At 37.9% G+C, this 18,601-nt stretch overlaps 1 protein-coding gene across 1 annotated transcript in view; it reads left to right on the forward strand.

The window, feature by feature from the left end:
• Positions 1–5,773: 5,773 nt before the first annotated feature.
• ek1 (eph-like kinase 1) overlaps positions 5,774–18,601 on the forward strand; it is a 63,489-nt gene continuing 50,661 nt past the window's right edge. The window contains exon 1 of the mRNA XM_084103287.1: positions 5,774–6,051. Within this exon, the coding sequence (XP_083959413.1) occupies positions 5,964–6,051 (88 nt within the window). The 5' untranslated portion in view covers positions 5,774–5,963. The remainder of the gene's footprint in view (positions 6,052–18,601) is intronic.

Genomic DNA, 18,601 nt, shown 5'->3' on the forward strand with positions numbered 1-18,601 from the left:
ATACTCAAAATTATTCAAGAGTTTGTTGTCAGTAAGATTGTCTTTAAAGAAATTGACTTATATTCTGCAAGGATACATAAAAAATGACAGTAAATATATTTGTAATGACACAAAACATGGTATCTTGTTTCAAAAACATTAAAAAAGGTCTTACTGACCCCATACTTTTGAACAGTTGTGTGCATATTTGGAGGACATATGTATATATTTAATATTTGTAATATGTGTGTTCTCTATATACATATTATACGCCCTCCAAAAGTTTGGAAACACCAACATATATATTTCTCACTTCCCAAATATAATGTATATAAGTCCACTTCCACATTTGTTTTATGAACTTATCCTTTGAACTTGGCAGCTCTCTAAGTCCTACACTGAACTTCCTTGTGACTCTTGTGTGGTGCCTACAGAGCACAGCCATCTGGGACAGGTTAAACGAGGGCCGTGCCGCTCCACAGAGATCTGCTTCTACAGGGCCCCATATACTGACCCTAGGGCTCAGTCTACTGAAAGAAAGCCATGCCCTGTCTGCCATGGAGCGGGGGACGGGTCTTAGGTCCCTCCCGCCCCTCTGGAGAGCAAGCATTGTGCACTTGCCTCTTCCCACACTCCTGCTCACCTCTGGTGGGTGGAGCCTGGACCCCCGTCAATCAGCCAGCATGCGGTCCCTGATGCACCGCAAGCCAGCACAAAAGAGCTTTTTTGTTTCTGTTTGGTTTTGTGCAGCTCTACAAAAGTGTCTGGTGCAGAGAAAGAGAAAGGGGTGCTTGTCTGCTACAGGTTTCTGGAAGTTGCTACTTGCAGGTTTTTCTTATGTGGTAAAGTTGCATTGAACATGCACTATGGCTAAACTACTTCTAGTAAAATACATAGAGCGTCTTTCATCTTTACATCTTTGCGCTTTTCGCGTACAGACGACAACGTTGTCAAAACGATCCCCATTCACACAGATCCTCGAAAACGTCTAAAAACACTGTATTATGCCAGGCCTGTAGTTGTTGGTGATGTCACTTTGTAAAGAAACACCATGCTCCTATAGACTGAACGCTTAATATGCATGCACATGATATCACCGTTTTCACAAATTCACATTTTTGTAGCTTACACAGAGATGATGATGGTATTGTTTTCAAAATCTTGCACTTTGAAACCGATTTTCAAAAGTTTGTGTTTCCAGGCCCCCAAAATGCTGCTGTCGTATAAACGAACGTCCAAAACGTATAAAAAGGTTTCAGTTTTTTCAGTACACAGTGTCGTGTAAACGCCCCCTGAATGAATCACTCTGAAAGGCCAAACACAGTGAGAGTTCAGTAAAAGCAAGCAATGTAAGGCCACATGCATGGCTGAGCTGAGTAAAGTTCAGTCCTTTGTGTTTACTTAACTCATTGGCACTACCTGAAGGATTGTGGATGTTGTATAACTAAATGCATGAGTGTCTTACTCTCAGTTTCACTGTGAGAGTCTGAATGAAATAAAAGAAACAGGAAATGAAAGTGCAATCTAATGATAAAGAATGTTCACTTCTGTTATTTCAATAGTATTCTGAAACAAAGCCAATGTTGAAAGCGAAACTACTTAATTTGAACTTTGTATACATTTTTTTTAAAAAGGAAATTAACTTGCTTGTGCATCACCAAAATGCTTAATCGTTGTGGGTTATTATTGTTGTGTGTGTGGATTTCCGTGGATTTTATTATTCATACAGTATACTTATATAAAGTATTAAAATACATTGATTTATATATATATATATATATATATATATATATATATATATATATATATATATATATATATATATATATATATATATATATATATATAAAAATTATATGTAGTATTATATTTAAATCTAAATATATATGAATATCTAAATAGCCTATATATATTTTTTTACCACAACTATCTCACTAACAAAAACTTAAGTGCATTGAACTCATAGCCCAAGTATGGGTGCCTACAGAAGGATAACGGCTTTTTCTAAGAATGCATTCATCACAGTTAGGTCACTGAATACCATTCATAGGTATTTTTCTCCATATTAAATGCTCTTTCCATATGCACCAACAGCGGGGTTCTGGAGATCCGGAGGGGCCCCTGCTCAAAGTTCAAGAGCTCCACCGTGAACCCCCCTTCCTATGCCTCCTCCACCATGGTTACACATCCATGATAGACAAATATGAAAGCATGTGGCTCTCGGCTGCAGCTGACATGATCATTCGTGCTCTGTCTGGCCTCTGGAGCTTGCCAGCAAGCCTCATTAGACTCGAGCTATCTGCACTAACCAATGGGAGGTCTTAGGTTGAAGGTTGATATGTATTTGTCAGCCCTGTTACACCTGTCAAAGTCCCTCCCACTTCATTAATAAGAGCGGGCATTGGAGATCTCGGATGGGTACAGATTCTCACTCCTCTGATAAATAATGAAACAGGTTTATGTTGGGGATGTGGTGCATGTGAGACATTGTGGAAGACACGTCGTGACCGCATCTTCTCCAAAACAGGAAGGTTCATTTAACAGATCACTGATGCATGCAGGGGGGTAATTTTATAAATTCAGCAGGTCCTTGGTTATTTTAAAGTAAGGAGATACAACATTTAAAGAGACAGTTCAGTCAAAAAGAACAATTATGTCATCATTTATTCATCTTTATGTTGTTTCGGAGCTTTCAAGCTTAAAAATTATGCAAAACCATTGCATAAAACCAATTTGTTTTGAACTTATTGACTCATATGGTGGTTTTCAAATACATAGAAAAGGAAATTATGAGTGAATTATGAGTTTCTCACTGGGCACTACTGAATGGCATCAAAAGTCTTGATGTCTATATTGTATGAGCACATTTATAAGACTTTCATAGTGGTTTTAATTGCTTTATGATGCTTGAAAGCTTCAGTCCCTATTCATTGTAATCACATAGAACCAAATGACCAGTTTAATATTTTAGTTTTTTTATGTGTTCTACAGAAGAAAGAGAGTACTAAGTGTTCGAAATGACATGAGGGTGAAGGATACCCCTTTTCCACCAAAAAAGAACTGGTTCGGAACTGGTGCTGGTTCAAAGTTGGTTCAACTTGCGAACCTTCTCAGAACCTGTTTGTTTTTCCACTGACTAGAGAGCCCAGCAAACGACGTCATTACGTCACTATGTACGTTGACATAGGCTACGTCTTTGTTTCCCTAGAAACGCTTGTGCCAACTTCAAGCATAACAATTACAATGGCGGACTACATCGTCTTTCTGCAAATGTTTCTCCTGGCTTTGCGATCCTATATTGGGGTCAGAAGAAGACGTTTAGAACACATTTGTGCTGCTCGTCTGGATTACTATAGACGTTCGAGAAGAAGTTCGACAATAACCCTGTCCCCAGCCCCTGACGTAAGCATGACGTGGTAAAAGAACAGTTCTAGTCCAGCAAAGAGTTGGTGCCGCTTTGGAACCAATTTTCCTGGCCGAGAACCGGTTCTTTGGCTGTCAAAACACAAAGAACTGGTTCACGAGTAGGCACCGGCTCCAAACCGGCACCAGCACTGCCTTGGTGGAAAAGGGGTATTAATGAACTATTCCTTACATGCAAAAGAAAAAGCATGCAAGGGAGGTTTATTTTTGTGGAAAGCACACAAATGCATTACATGCACATGTTCTCTCCAGACTGTCCTGCCTGTCACAATAGTGTGATAGACAGCAAGAGAAAGATAGAAACATGCAGATAAAAAGATAGTGGCACTAAGAAACCTCACTGCATTTATTTTTCAGCTCTAGTGTGTACAGGCTTGTCTGAGCCATCATAAACACCCCCGGCACTCCTCCACACACCCCGGGCAGTGTGCCTGATTGTCTGTCAGCCATTGTTGGAGAGGGTTTACACAGCAGAGACATCTCATTTACGCTCCCTGCCATCACATTCAGCCACATGAAATTTGATGTCATGTTTTTGATAGGTGATGGAGCTTTTGAGGGCTCCTGCGTGGGAGGAACCAGCTGGCAGAGGGAGGAAAATGGTGGCCTTTTTCCAAGAGCAGTTAGACTATTGATTTGACCTTCATCTTTAAATACCAAACATTAAGGTTTTGATCCAATGTTCTCTGTTGTGTTGGTTTAGTTTGCGTCCCCATGCCTGTGATATGACTTGCGTGGTCATGTGAACATCAGGGCAGTACACTCAAAAAAATAACTCTTTGAATGAACAAAAAAATCATGGAAATGATTTCCACATGATTAACTTGCTTCATTTCAGCATTATGCAATTCTGTTATTCCAATTTAATGTACTTACATTGGGTCAACTTAATTTATTAAGGTTGATTCAACTTATTTACTATGGTTGGACACAGCTTAATTTAATAGTGTCAGCCCAACTAATTTGCAATGTTTTGGACCAACTAATTTACTTAATTTGCATTCAACTTATGTGTTTGTTATTTTCATTCATCTATTAATATTTCATTTATTTTAGTGACACATAATTAAATTGATAGACTATAGCTAGCTATTTGCTAACAGTAGCACATATTAGCATCTTAAATGCTAAGATTTACATGCTCCTTCAACCAAAGCAGTTAAAAGTAACTGAATCAGTCCACAGCCAAACAAAATGCTCCACACTTCTCCACAATGGTAACCCACTGTAATTTAAATGGTTCTAATAATTCGAATGTAATTGAACATTAAACACAATTACACACTATCAAGTCTTCCCTTTTCTCAATTTCTCAAAAAAACATAAAATAACACTTAATTTTTAACCTTAATTCAACCATATGCAAAGCATGCTGGGAACTAACAAGCACTGCCCAGTTTCAGTTAATGCAACACAAATCATTCATGTAATCCAACAAAAACAGATTAAGTAAACTTAAATTTTACATATTAAGCAGATTGAACACAATCAAATTAAGTTAGGCCAAAATGGCAGTTGGCGTCGCACTATACTGCCACCTTCTGGATGTAAGAAATTTTTACTTAACATAAATGGTTTGTGTTTAGACAACATGTTAGGATTTTGTACTGTTAAGTTGAGACATAATTACGTGGACCTTAATAGAAAAAAACATTTCAAGTCAACAAACACAATTATTATAAGTAAACTAAACATAAATATATTATGTAAAGTGCACAACCTTCCTAGTTCATTTTTTTTTTAGTGTAAAGTGACTTTGACCCAAACCAAACTCCCTGATCTACAGTAGATGTCCATAAGTAATTACCACTGACAATGGGTGATGTACTGTAAGTATCTTAGGTATCTATCTATGGCTGCATTTACACTGCAGGTCTTGTTGCCCAATTCCGATTTATTGACTACATTTTTTTGACGACCAGCTTACATCTTCTTTTAAAAGTGAAACAACCCAAGTTACTGTATAGATGTACTGACCCGGAAAAGCTTAGGCTGGAAATTGACATGGATGAAATGATAATACAAACTTTTGCTTTCCGCACCATCTTTAAAGGTCAGAATAACATTGGTTTGAGCCTTCATCCTCCATTGCACCGTTGAAAAGAGTCATGTGATCGTGCATGGTGTCCACCTGAGTTGAAGTCATTCACCACTGTCGCTTATTCAGTATCTATCTATCTATCTATCTATCTATCTATCTATCTATCTATCTATCTATCTATCTATCTATCTATCTATCTATCTATCTATCTATCTATCTATCTATCTATCTATCTATCTATCTATCTATCAAAAATGATCTCCTTTCTAATACACACACACAGACACACGCCTACTTTTGACGCCACGGTCACACACGCGTGACGCCTCCTTCATCCAGCTCGCTGTGGGCAGAGAGAGCATCTCACGCCGGAGTCGGATCCTCCTTCAAGCAGGCGCGCTGTTTTCCCGGCTCAGTTCAATTCAGTTCAGCTCTGCTCAGTTCAGTTCTCCAGCGCAAGCCACAGGCTCACCAGCCCAAGTTTACGCACAGGGATGCGGGCGCGTGGAGCCGCCTGAAAATGGCTCACTTTAGGATTTACTCTTTCCTTGCTTCTTTTCACATATTAGTGTTGTGTCAAGCCTTGAGGAATTATCCGGATAATGAAGGTAAGCCATACAGTCGCTGTCATATTCGTGCGCTTTGGATGTTCATGTATTCCGTTGGACTTTGAATCACAAATGAATCAAGGCAAATGCATGCAGGCTACAGTTGTTTATCTCCCGGGGAAATCGCATTAAAATTTAATGTTTAAAGACAGAACATGCCTTAGAGTGAGAAAACATTAATAAATGAATGATGATCACTTCTATCTGCTTAGGAGCAACACAAATGTTATTTTGTGTGTGATCCGTTAATTTGACTTTTCATTGCTGAGTTGAAAGGAATGAAAACAAGGATGTGTTTTTGACCACAATATGATCTAATGCTGCCCTAAAAGCTTATTTTTAGGACTTTGTTTTTGGTACTTTGTTTTCAAAAATTATCCAAAGCGGTTGTCACAGAACCGTATAGAAACACACAAATAACGTTGAATAAAATTCAAAGAAAACTGTCGGTTCTTTAAGACAATTCAGGCTAAATCAAACTGTATGTGTTGTCGATTGATGTGCATTTAGCATTGCCAGGGATGGTTTGAACAGGCAATGCCGTGAGCAATGACAAATTGACGTGAGACACTTATTTGCTTAATTAAACAATTAATTAGGAGAGATCAGAGAGTGGCTCCCACAGCACAGACACTTTATTATTCTAACCTCTCCAGACCTATACATCAAATTTGACCCCTGTGAGTGATCTCACTTTGAAACTGCCATCAGACAAAGTTACTCAGCAAGAAATAGGTTTTTATTTTTATTTTTCTGTTTTTTCCCCTTTTGTTTGTCAAGTGACCCAGTAAAATGTGTGATTTAAAATGCTGTGTAGCATCTTAAATGACAGACATGATTTTTTTTTTAGACTATATGTTCAAGGATGCAGGATGTCAGTTTACAACACAGTCCGACTTATTTCACTCTGAGCCTTCAAAAATCAGACAATAAATTAACCTCACTGGATTAAAACGGGTTTACTCTATATTGTTATGAGATTAGGATTAAGCCACCCATTGTGCTGTTGTCAGGAGGAAGGTTCAATGGTGGGTTTAATACACATTTAGGCGGAATCTATCAGATAGGATTTTGTGCAGAGCATTTAGACATGATGTCTTTGGCTTACTGGAGGCTTTTGGGAAATTATAATTTGACAGTGGGAGTCAAATCTAAATAAGGTTGTGCGAGGTTTTCTTTTGTTGCTACATTAGTTTGTCTCAATAATCGTTAGGTTTAAATACATCTTTCAGCTTCACATTGGGTTGTCATTTGTGGTGGTGTAAATTGCAGTAATGTTATAGAGGTGTGCACTTCCTCTAACCGCCAGCTGGTGGTATCCCTGAGGTGATTTTACAACAGGGTTCTGTGAATGTTTGTGTTGCGACTTGTGAGCAGATCTACATCTGTGTTCGAGTGTTGATGAACTGTTCATTAACTTCTTGTTCTGCAGTTTTTGTGTCTTGTAAGCATTTTCTACATTAAGGATGGTAGACATGTCCCATATCGACATATGCTTGATATCTGTCTTCTGGCCAAACTAAAACACATCAGCACATATTTAATGTTAATGACTACGTTTTTTTTATTCAGGGTCCAAATGACTGACTTCCTCAGCACATTTTCAGTTTTTGTTAGACATTACTGCAGCGCTTGGATATTTACACCCCTCTGGAGATAATAAAGACCAAGATGTTGCAGAAACATTTTTAAAATCACTAAAAAAAGGTCCATTTACACAAGCTAAATCTTGCACCACATGTAGTAGGCCTAAAACTGTTTATCGATAACTGTGTTTCTCAACTGGCTGGTCGTAGACCAAAAATGGCCCACAGAAACGACTGTACAAAAATACAAAAAATTACAAATTATATAATCGAATAAACTAATTATATATTACTGAGCATAGTTTTGATAGAAAAATAAATAAATTGGCTTTGGTAGATGCTAGCCAAATTAGGCAGATGCATAACATCTGAATTATTGGTAAGAGCACAATCCACCAAAATACAGATATTTGGAAACCAAACATGTTTATAATTTTGCATATTGTTGGGCATAAGCAATTTATGGTAATATTAATACATTTACTTCTGTATAGCAAACAGTTTTGGCGCAGAGTTGATGTATAATTGTAAAATCTGGAAGCTGGATCCAAATGAGTTGAGAAGCACTGATCTAGGGTTGTTTAACTATTGTAAATTTATAGCACAGGAATGAACCAGTGACAACCTTTTACACTGTATAAGGATCTTTTTATTTTTAATAAGTGCCTTCTGCTGCCCTCTTGTTTTTCTAGTTAGCGCTAAGGTCCCCCTCATTAGCTCGTCCTTTGTGCACGTTCTTACAGCATTTAGTGACGGTTTCTCGTCTGCTTTTGTTTCCCTCCCTGGCACTCCGGCAGGGAAATTAGCATGAGAAAACACACTTTTATGTTCAATTCAGCTGTGCTCAGAGGCTCTGTTTTGCTCTCGTTCTTTCACTCTCCCTCTAACCATCTCTTAGCTACTGACTTAGAGAGAAGCTTGAATTTGCATCTCTCTTGTTTGAGGGTTGTCTGAGGAAGTCTGTTGATTAGTATAACCTGTGGCCTTCTTTTTGTTTTCCAAGGATATTGGTTATTTTTCCCCTCTAGTTGGTAAAAAGAAGGGTTTATACATGGATACTTCAAGACTGGTAGGCCTTTACTTTACTTAAGATCTTAATTAGTTGCAACAGTACTGTCATTCTGTATCTGCCATGCTGTTTAAATTATAGGACATCTCGGTTTAAGATATTGGGTTGGAAACTTAGAGTTAGTATTACAAAAACAAATTTTGCATGGTCATATGACTTTTTATGGTCCGATCTGGTGTCTAAAAGCTCTTTTTGCTAATATAAGTCTCAGAGACAAGCTGTATTGATTCCAACCCAGGCTCATTGGAAATATGTGCATGTGGCAAAATTTCTGCAAAAAGATATTACGTTGCTTCTTGCATGTTTCACGTCACTTTGAAAGAGAAATGTCCAGTGAGTGGTGCTAAAAGTGTGTTCAGTTTTATCTGAAAGTGATGAACGTGAATCTGGCAACATTTTATCACATTGGTTGTTGTATGTAAATTAAATGTCTGGTAAGTAGTGCTAAAAGGTTAATGCTCTCTGTATTTAAAAATTACGTACCACCTACACTAAACTCTACCCTACCCTAAACCTAACCGATAGTTTTAACAAAAGCAAACATAAAATAAAATGCATTTCCTGAAGCAACTATGTGTCTTCAAGCTCGTTTTTATTGTGACTTGTTTCACAGGATTCGCACCGAGCAAGTTGACTACATCAGAAATCCATAAAATTGGAGCTGGTTATGTGATGCAATCATAAAATGTATTAGTTTACAAATCATACACTATGGTTAAGTTGTTTTGAGCTCATATAGCATAGTATTGTTTTGGGAACTGCACAAAAATAAGTATTTATTAATTGATAATCTTTCCATGTAATCCTTTGTTTGAAAAACAATTAACATGAGAGCTATTACTATTTCTGTCTCCTGCTGCTCTGAATGGCACACCTTAGACCTTAACACCACCGGCTGCATCCAAACTCCTGCAGACCAGACGCCTCATGCGGTAGAATGAGTCTCGAGGCCTGTGGCATTTCATGATGGAGGCACACGAATGCTTTGAATCGGGCTGGAGAGCTGGGTGCTTTCTGTTGGGTAACACGCCATGTGAATGTCCTCAATTACACAATTCATTATTGCTCTATTTACCTCGACTTGAGCGTATCAGTGACATTATTGCATCTGTGTTTTATCGCAGAGCTGGTGAAGTGTAATCCTAATCTATTTTTCCTTGTCTTGTTGAAGGTGTAGTTCTGTAGAAAAATCTGTCATTATTTATTCACCCTTATATCTTTTAACCCTTATTTTGTCTTTGCACTGAAAGTCAAAGGAGTCCAAAACAACATTAGAGCTCACTGACTTTCAATGTATAGACAAACAAACATTGAGACATTTATCAAAATCTCTAGAATATAATTGTTCCATTTCAATCTAATATAAAACTTTCCCTTGTCAATCAGAGTCAGAACATCAACTTACATCCCACATTTCCTTCAGGGGTCAAAGGTCATTGTGTTTTATCATCCGCCCATTTGTATGAGGACTTTGCGTGTTTTGCATTTAGGACATTCTGGTTGTGGTAAAGTAATGAGACTTGATTAAAACAGATCCCTTGTGTGTTCATGTGCACGAGACCCTTTTAGCCGACAGCAGCTTTGATCTGTCCTTACTGTGCGGCCCACTCCTTCACTTTCATTAACATGCTCTCTACTCTCTGTTCACAGGACTCGGCCTTAATGTTTTTTAATGTCTGAGACGGTGTAAATTCTGTTGTGCGTATCTCATTAACAGCACTACGCTTATCACTGATAGTCTGCTCTCCTGGGGGTTTGAAGCTTGTGCGCTATGATTCCTGTGAGGTTTTATTAGATTGGACCCCTGCATTTCGTTAATGCAAGGCTTAATTGCTCAGAGACTCATTCCGAATTTGAAAACGGCTGTTGCATGCATATTACGACAAGCTTTATTCCTTTGATTAAAGTTAAATAAGTATGTTAAAATAAATTACATTTTGTTTTAAGAAATTTGGGATTTAAGCAAAACCCTAAACCTTAGTATTAAACTTTGATGCTTAACTTGAACTATTTATGCTATGGATATGATTGATGCCTCAAACTGTAGTGTCTAATAGGGGCTGAATAACTTTAATTACATAAATGTCAACTTAAAAATAATCTAAAGTCAAGTCGATGTCGACTAGTCGCTGATGGCGTCATTAATGAACAAATAAGCTTGAACCTCGAGCTGAGACTCGGGTTGCCTTGTGCACAGCTATGGCATATGACACAGCGCTGCCCACAAGGCTATCACTCCTACATAGCAGCTTATTTTTATCAGTTCTCTTGTCTTTGAATCATTAAATTTCTCACAGATTTCTGCTCATTCTAAATCAGATACAGATAAACAACAATATATAAATTAATACATTAGTGAGAGAGCGATTGCATGTGAATTAATTCTACCTGGCTGTCTCTCTTATTAATAGTGAAGCTTTGGGTTTTAGTTACTTAGAAATATATGCTAGAATTTCTTAATTTCTAAGCTATTTTTTTATTGATAAATCACAGAACAGTATTGACAATACATTTCTGCGCTACTGAATGTTTCTGTGTGCACGCGATCTGCACATGGTGTGCAAGCTACTCTCTGTATGTGTGTGCGATACAATGCAGCAGTGCATTTAGATCGGCGATTAACTTACATCTATACGACGTCAAACTTAAAACGTCATGGCAGAGCATTAAATTCGACTAGTCGACTTGCCTGTGCAACCCCCCTAGTGTCTATCTACACAACAAAACAGCATTTTAACAGGATACAAAGAAATTGGACCCCATTTACTTTCATTATAAGGACAAAAAATAAACTGAGACACTTTCTTTTTTTTAAATGACTTCTTTTGTGTTCTGCAGAAGAAAGAAAGTCTTAGTCAAGTTTAGAACAACATGGGTGAATAAATTAATTGTAATTATTAGTGAACTTTCACTTTATGGTTGGGCTTAGAAATCACGTAGCAAGCATCTAAAATGCGACTGTATAGCATGCTTCAGCTACCACCCTAGCAGTGGGCAAAAACCTCTAAAATCTAGTTTGTATTTTAATATTTAATGTTTTTGGTTGACAAACTGTAGGTTTTAGCTCCAGTGAGCATCTTACTCATCAGTGGTGTTTTGAGAAACTATAATCTCTTTAATCAGTCTTAATTATAAAGGTTTGTTATGAACCACAAGCTCAAAGGTGATGTCATCCTTTTCGGGTGCGGCTCGGTCTGATCTCTCTAATTATGACTTGTGCTGTTGTGTTGTTGTAACCTGTTTCATGCCCTTGGGATTTGATGTCCAGCATGGGTGCAGTTTAATGCTTTTGTGCACACACACATCCACTCTCACCGATGCGGCAGGTGTGGTCCGGTCCGTGTCTGTGCTTCTAATGAGGCATCCCAAGAGTGTCTTCCCTGCTGTCTTCCACTAACTAACACACACGGGTCACCATTTCATGCCATGTCTTGACAGCAGACTGTTTACACCTCTCATCATTAAACAGACCTTGGCATGGCCAGTCAGTCGTGCCTGACACACATTACACACATTATTAGACTGGGAAATGTAATTCCCAATCTGATGTGCTTCCTGTCTAAAGATCATGTTTTCTAGATTGTCAGCTTGTTTGGTCAAAATAAATACTGTTTTCACAGTCTAAAATACATGCAACATGCATCACATTTAAATATGTAAATATACATGACTGAAATGGCAAGAGAAAGCGATTATTGATGTTGTGGGAAAACAAATAAAACTAATTAACAGTCACTTACAGCAATAGTTCTCTCCTCCGCCATGTTCAAAGTCCAACTCAGTAACTCGGGTATCAAAATTATCTTTGAGTTTCCAGACATAAGTATTTGACTTGAGAGACCATTCATGTCCTATTTCCAACCATGAAACTTGTATTTACCATCATTTCCGATAGCATGTGAAGGCAGCATTAAAAACAAAAAAATCCATCCACATAACCTAAGCTTGGATGCACATAAATATGCCTGCTTAGAAAATACTAAAACATCTTCATTCACATGTGTTAAACAGGTTTGTCAGTGGATATTATGAGATGACTCATGGGTGTCAGGCTGTAACTGGATGGCTGTTCTTTTGGGCATTGAGTCAGATGAGTGTGATGGTTGTGCCGGACAGGCTGGATCTCTGTGGCAGGTCTCATCAGTCAGTTGAGGCCGAATGGAGGCTCTTTCACCACCTCCCTGTAGAGCAGACCTCTGACTCCACATGAGCAGTGACTGACAGGAACTGCTGACTGCATTTCAAATACACTCCACCACTTCTGTCCAGACAGCTGTACGATACCAATCTCTTACAATAGATATGCTTTCCGTGCTTGGAGTGGATGCTGTGGAAACTGAGATATCGGTCTTTGCAAGCCCTGTGTTTTGTGCTTCAGTCACCCCAGAGTCATTTTCTTGGACCCATACCAGTGAAACACATAACAAATGTGGAAGGCTTATGAGATTTAAAGGTTAAGTGTGTAATTTTGTTGATTTTAAAATACTTTTCTATCCTAAAATTTAGGGAAAACTTGACTATGGTTGATTTTGGTGAAAAGTGTTAACACTATAGCTGCATTAGATATTGAACTACATTTGTTGAAGAACTACTTTGTAAATGTTAAAGGCAGGGTAGGTAGGACTATATAAAAATAAAAGATCCAAATTTGTTAAAACTTTCTATATATATCAATACATAATTAAAATGTAAGTACTCTGAAAAAAAGAGTATAAAAATCAAGTGACTCTAGACCGTTTAATCTGTATTAAACACAGCTCATTATTTCGATTCGGGACGAATCAAAGGATTGGCTTAGGCGACTGTCACTCTCTCTCGCAACCATGGCAACCACCCTTTTGCCACGGGATCTGCCCTCTTGCGCGCGCACGTTTGATTTGAGGAATTCGAGAGGCACGGAACCTAGGAATAGCAAAACAATGGCAGAGAAAGAGCAATCAAAATTCACATTACCGGCATGCAGTTAGTGAAGGCAAACAAGGCAAAAAAAGAAGACAGTACAAGAAAAGGTAATGAACAAAAAGTCTTTGGATAAACAAAGAAATAAAACGCGTGTCAATATCATCGTGGCTTTCCAGCGACCACCCCGTCCTCAGCCTCTACTTCCTCGGACCCTAGTTGCACGCCACGGCCTCTTGCACGACCTCCTCTGCTTCGCCCTAAAATTATTTTAATTTACAAAAGGACATTTTACAAACCTACATTTTGCGCATGTGCTCCTGCATGCACTTTTCCAGTCACAACACAGCAATCAAAGGAGGACGCGCTGAAAACTGTAATGCTGTTCTCTTCCATCATAACTCGTACTGAGAAGGTTTGAGTTGCAAAGGAATTTGTGACTGTTTCAGCTGTTCAACCACATCAAAGTTTCGTAATTAGTAAGTCCGTGCTTTTTCTCTTTTTGTTCTTATGTGCTGAAGGCTGCTGTGCCTTGGTGAAACGGTGTTTGTACGTACGTGAAGAGCTCTTTTCCAAAACGCCATAAACCTAAAAAGCTGCCTCAAAGAACCAGCAAAAGTAATGATTATGAATGTGTAAAATATTGCAATAAGACATTTTAATTGTTTATTAATTTCTGTGTCGGCTGCAAAGATGAAGTTGACGATATTTGACTCGCGATCTTCGCAGTAGGCTAGTGAACGCATGCACCGGAGAAATGCACATTTAGGCTACATAGTTTTATTTTGTTTTGGATGGTTTTGTTTAGAACCAGATTTCTGTAAATATATTCCACATTTTTTAGGCCTGTGAGGCGAGGCTACGGTTCGGTTCACGATGATATAATCTCCAGTTCAAGCACCTTATGTTGTGATTGATAGCCTATATTTACTTTATGTATTTAATCCAGGAATGAAAATATTAATGAATTAATGAAAAAAAAAATATTAAAATTAAGATACAATTAATACAAAACGAAATTCGTTTTAAAGAAAGGCTTTGTGCTTTCTGTTTTGAGGTCTCTGTTAAAGTTTGAAAGTCTTAGTGCAGCTTTCAGAGCGCTCGCGTCCATAATGGAGAACTGTCAAGTAATATTGTTTTTTCCTCATAAATGCAAACACGAAAAATAAAAGACAAAAACTTTTTTAAAAAGACAAACCATAAATTTAGAAGAAAAAAAAAAGATGGATTTATAGCGTTTTGGGGGAAAAATGAATGGATTTATACCGTTTTGAAAATGTTATTTTTTTTTTACTTTGAATTGATCATCAACAATATTGTTGTTTGATTTAATAATCACTGTTGCAAGAAGTGCCTAGTTAAGTTTTTTTTTTTTTTTTTTTTTTTGTAAGTGGAAAAAGTAGGGGCTGCCACAGATTCTGTTTAGTTAGCTCCTTTATTGTTTTTTTCTATAGCCTAGAATAATATAGGTCAAATGCAGCAAGTCAAAAGACCAACTGGACCTTCTTTGCCAGTTTGCTCACATTTCTTTGAAGGATGGCAAAAATATCGCCTGAATATCGATATCTAGATATTGGAAAAAAATATTGAGATATTCATTTTTGTCAATATCTCCCACCCCTACATGCAGAACACCATATATGTTATGAATCTTACACGAAATTCATCTTCATCACAATATAACTGATGGTAATGTAAAAAAGTGTATCAATGCAACCTGTTTTTAGCTTATATAACTAGCTCGTTAGCGAATCAAAAAATATATATATTTTAAATTTACCAATATCAATATGCTAGCTTGATAGTGAGTACTAAAATACATCTTATTTGTTTATATTCATAAGCAATTAGCGTTAGATTTTTTTATTACATGTGATTCTGACATGATGTCACTACATGCACTGTGCTCCTTCCTCTCTGCTTCTCTCAGGTAAATAATGCGTCTTCAGCTCAGCGGTTGGAGTCGCGCGTTCATGTGTTTTGGGGGCGTGGCTTTGGAAGGAGCCCAGAAGGGAGGGGGTGGAGTGAATGGAAATAATGAACTGTCTTTAAAACAGTCCTGAGAGGTCTACAGACACTCGATTTTTATACTTTCTTTTTCAGAGTACTTACATTTTAATTATGTATTGATATGTACATAAAGTTTAAACAAATTTGAAAAAGAAGTTTTTTAGACCATTCCTACCTACCCTGCCTTTAAATAAGTATGTTTTATATAATATGAGTTTGTATAGTAAGAATGAAATCCTGACTTACTACATCCGCCATGTTGTCATTGTCAAGTGACTTACTGCCTCAGTTGCATACTTTCACTGCCGTTCACAATTCCTATCCCGTGGCCTCATGGAGTAGTAGTGTATCCATCTGATGCACACTTTGAAATCTCGACGGAAATAGTAGGTTATCAAAGTACTTGCTATTTTATGAATACTGAGAATTCAGATCAACCTGACAGCAAAAGGGCAAATTCCAATCAGAAGTGAGCATCCCTATGCCCTACTCACTCCGAAGGGCAGAACATGACCATAAATGCTTAAATTACTTGTTTGAAGTGACCATTGCTTGTTCCCTTTGCTAACGGACCTGTGTAAGGAAACCTGTACTTGTAAAATATCCTGATTTTTGCAATTTTGTTTTTCAATTGGTGTTGCAAGGGCACAGAAACTACACACATTGTAAGTTGAGTTGTAGCAGCTTTTAAACTTTTTAAATGCACAATAGCTCTAAATCTTATAAAATTTTATTAATAAAATTAAGGAGTTAAGAATAGCATCCTCATAGATTGATTTACCTATTAAGTAGTATACTTGAGAAGTACCTGACAGTGGCTATGCATGAGTGAGAGTGACCCCATTGTCCTTTTCAATTCCCTGAGGGCATCTATCCAGCAGCTTGTCTATCCTTTCCCTCTCTCTTGACCTACTCTTATCCTTTTTCCATTTTCAGTTTTTGCTTCCCTTGCCTGTATACATTGGAGCTGTGATTGCTGACCACTGCACTGTTTTAAGAGTTTGGCCTAATGGTTAATCTCATCTATTGCCCCGAGGTGCTGAAATCTCGTGGCCACCCCGAGGGGATTCCAGCGTTGGCCACATCCAGAGTTGCCAGCTGAGAGCTAATGATGAAGAAAAGCCCCATTCTCTGTCTGAGCAGCTGTTATTGTAAACATCACATGTATTGGCCTGGACCTGTTCAAGACTGTTACCATTTTCAGGATAATGGGGTCTAAATATAGTGGGCCTGTGAAAAGGAAACATATAATTCAACCACTAATTTGAATATTTGAGGGGTCTCTGGTGGTTACAACACTGGTCCTGTAATAGTGATTGAAAAGTGAATTTAATAGTAATCTCTTTTGCCATAATGTAGACTGCTTTTTTACCTAAAAGGGTTTTTGTTATAAAATCGTGTTTTTTTGTTTGTTTTGTTTTTGTGTGTGGTAGTGTCTTGTCTTTTAGTAAGCCTGATTGTATCCTTCCTTAGGGTAGCAGGAACACCAACTTCGTGAAGCACTTCCTTCTCTTTTTCTTTGAGAGGTAGATAAAAGGGATCTTTCACCTTTTGAATGACAAAGAATCTCTGAACTAGGAAGTGGGAAAGAGAAATAGACTCCTTAAACATTTAGTTTTCTGTGATATTTTGTTACGTACTCTGCTTGTCAACTTGGTAAGGTTAGCTAAACTTGTCAGTCAGGTAATAATAATATTGAATTTGAATATTGAATATAACAATATTGAAGTTGCTTAAATTGTTTGTGATAATCTTGGTAGCATCGGTAAGAATGGATTATTGACAAGTATGGCAATCATGTTTTGTCATGTTTTATAGATTTAAATTCATAAATTATAGGTTATTTTTTTGTGACAATAAAAATCTGCACTACCTTCCCAACTGTTGAGCCCAGGCTCTGTAAAGGATTAATTTTCATGCTAGTTTATTCTAGTTGGGGCCTGTTTTTGGCACTTATCTTGCTGAAAGGCGAACACAACAGTTATATGTTTACCTGCAAAACCTTGTCAGTTGTTATGTTGTTTGCACCTGATCTTTCAGGTGCAACTGGTTGGCCAAGTAGTCTTGGTGGTTAAGCTTGTGAAACAAAGTCCTTGGTTGTTCAAGAGTCAACTTGCACCATCTTGCTGGTTTAGAAGTTTGAGCAGATCAGTTGTTTGTGATTAAGCAGCCTGGTGTCCAAAACACAACACGCTAGTCATTTCATCAAGGCCTGTGTGGCAGTTGTTTAAAGAATGCTCTCTGAGCCAGAACTGATGTCTCAGGTGGAATAAATCTTGCCTTGCTGTGAGTTAAATGTTGCCTGCTGCTTGTATTATTGGGCTGTGCAAGGCCTGTGGCTGTATTAATTTGTTTGTTTTATTAAATGTGTCTTGAAAAGGCAGAGCAGAATGATTTCCAGATCGTTTGGACTGATATATTGGCCTGTCTGGTTTTACCCCTTCATCAGAAAACAGCCACACGAGCACCAGCGGTTAATGGCATTGTAATCTGTATTCAGTTAAGTAGAAGCAATATCCTGCTTTGACTCAGCATATGGTTTTCTCTTCGAGTGTCAAGTCATCAAATTTGCCCAATTGCTCTATATACAACCCATAAAACCACACATAATCCCTGTTTCCACATCAACCAACCATCAAAGCGCAATATAAAAATGCACACTGTTTGCATGTCACACAAACCCATTGGCAGTCAGTTTTAATTAGAATTTGGATCCAGATGGTCTTTGATTTTCCTATTTTCCTTCTTCCTTTTCTTTTTAAATCATCACAAAAGGGCACACACACATGTGCCAGGAGCGGGAGAGGTTGATATTCAGCGTGAAAGAGGAGGAACATCTGAGGTTTGGATGTGATTAAGAATTAATCACCCCGGTTGCCAGGGATGTAATTGGTTTGGAACGGAGCTCAAAGTGGGAAGTTCAGGGCTCCGACCATTGGGAGATTGAAAGACTGTTATAAATAGCACCATCAACCTCTGAAAATAT

The sequence above is a fragment of the Abramis brama genome, assembly GCF_963993115.1.
Source record: "Abramis brama genome assembly, chromosome: 24".
Taxonomy (NCBI): domain Eukaryota; kingdom Metazoa; phylum Chordata; class Actinopteri; order Cypriniformes; family Leuciscidae; genus Abramis; species Abramis brama.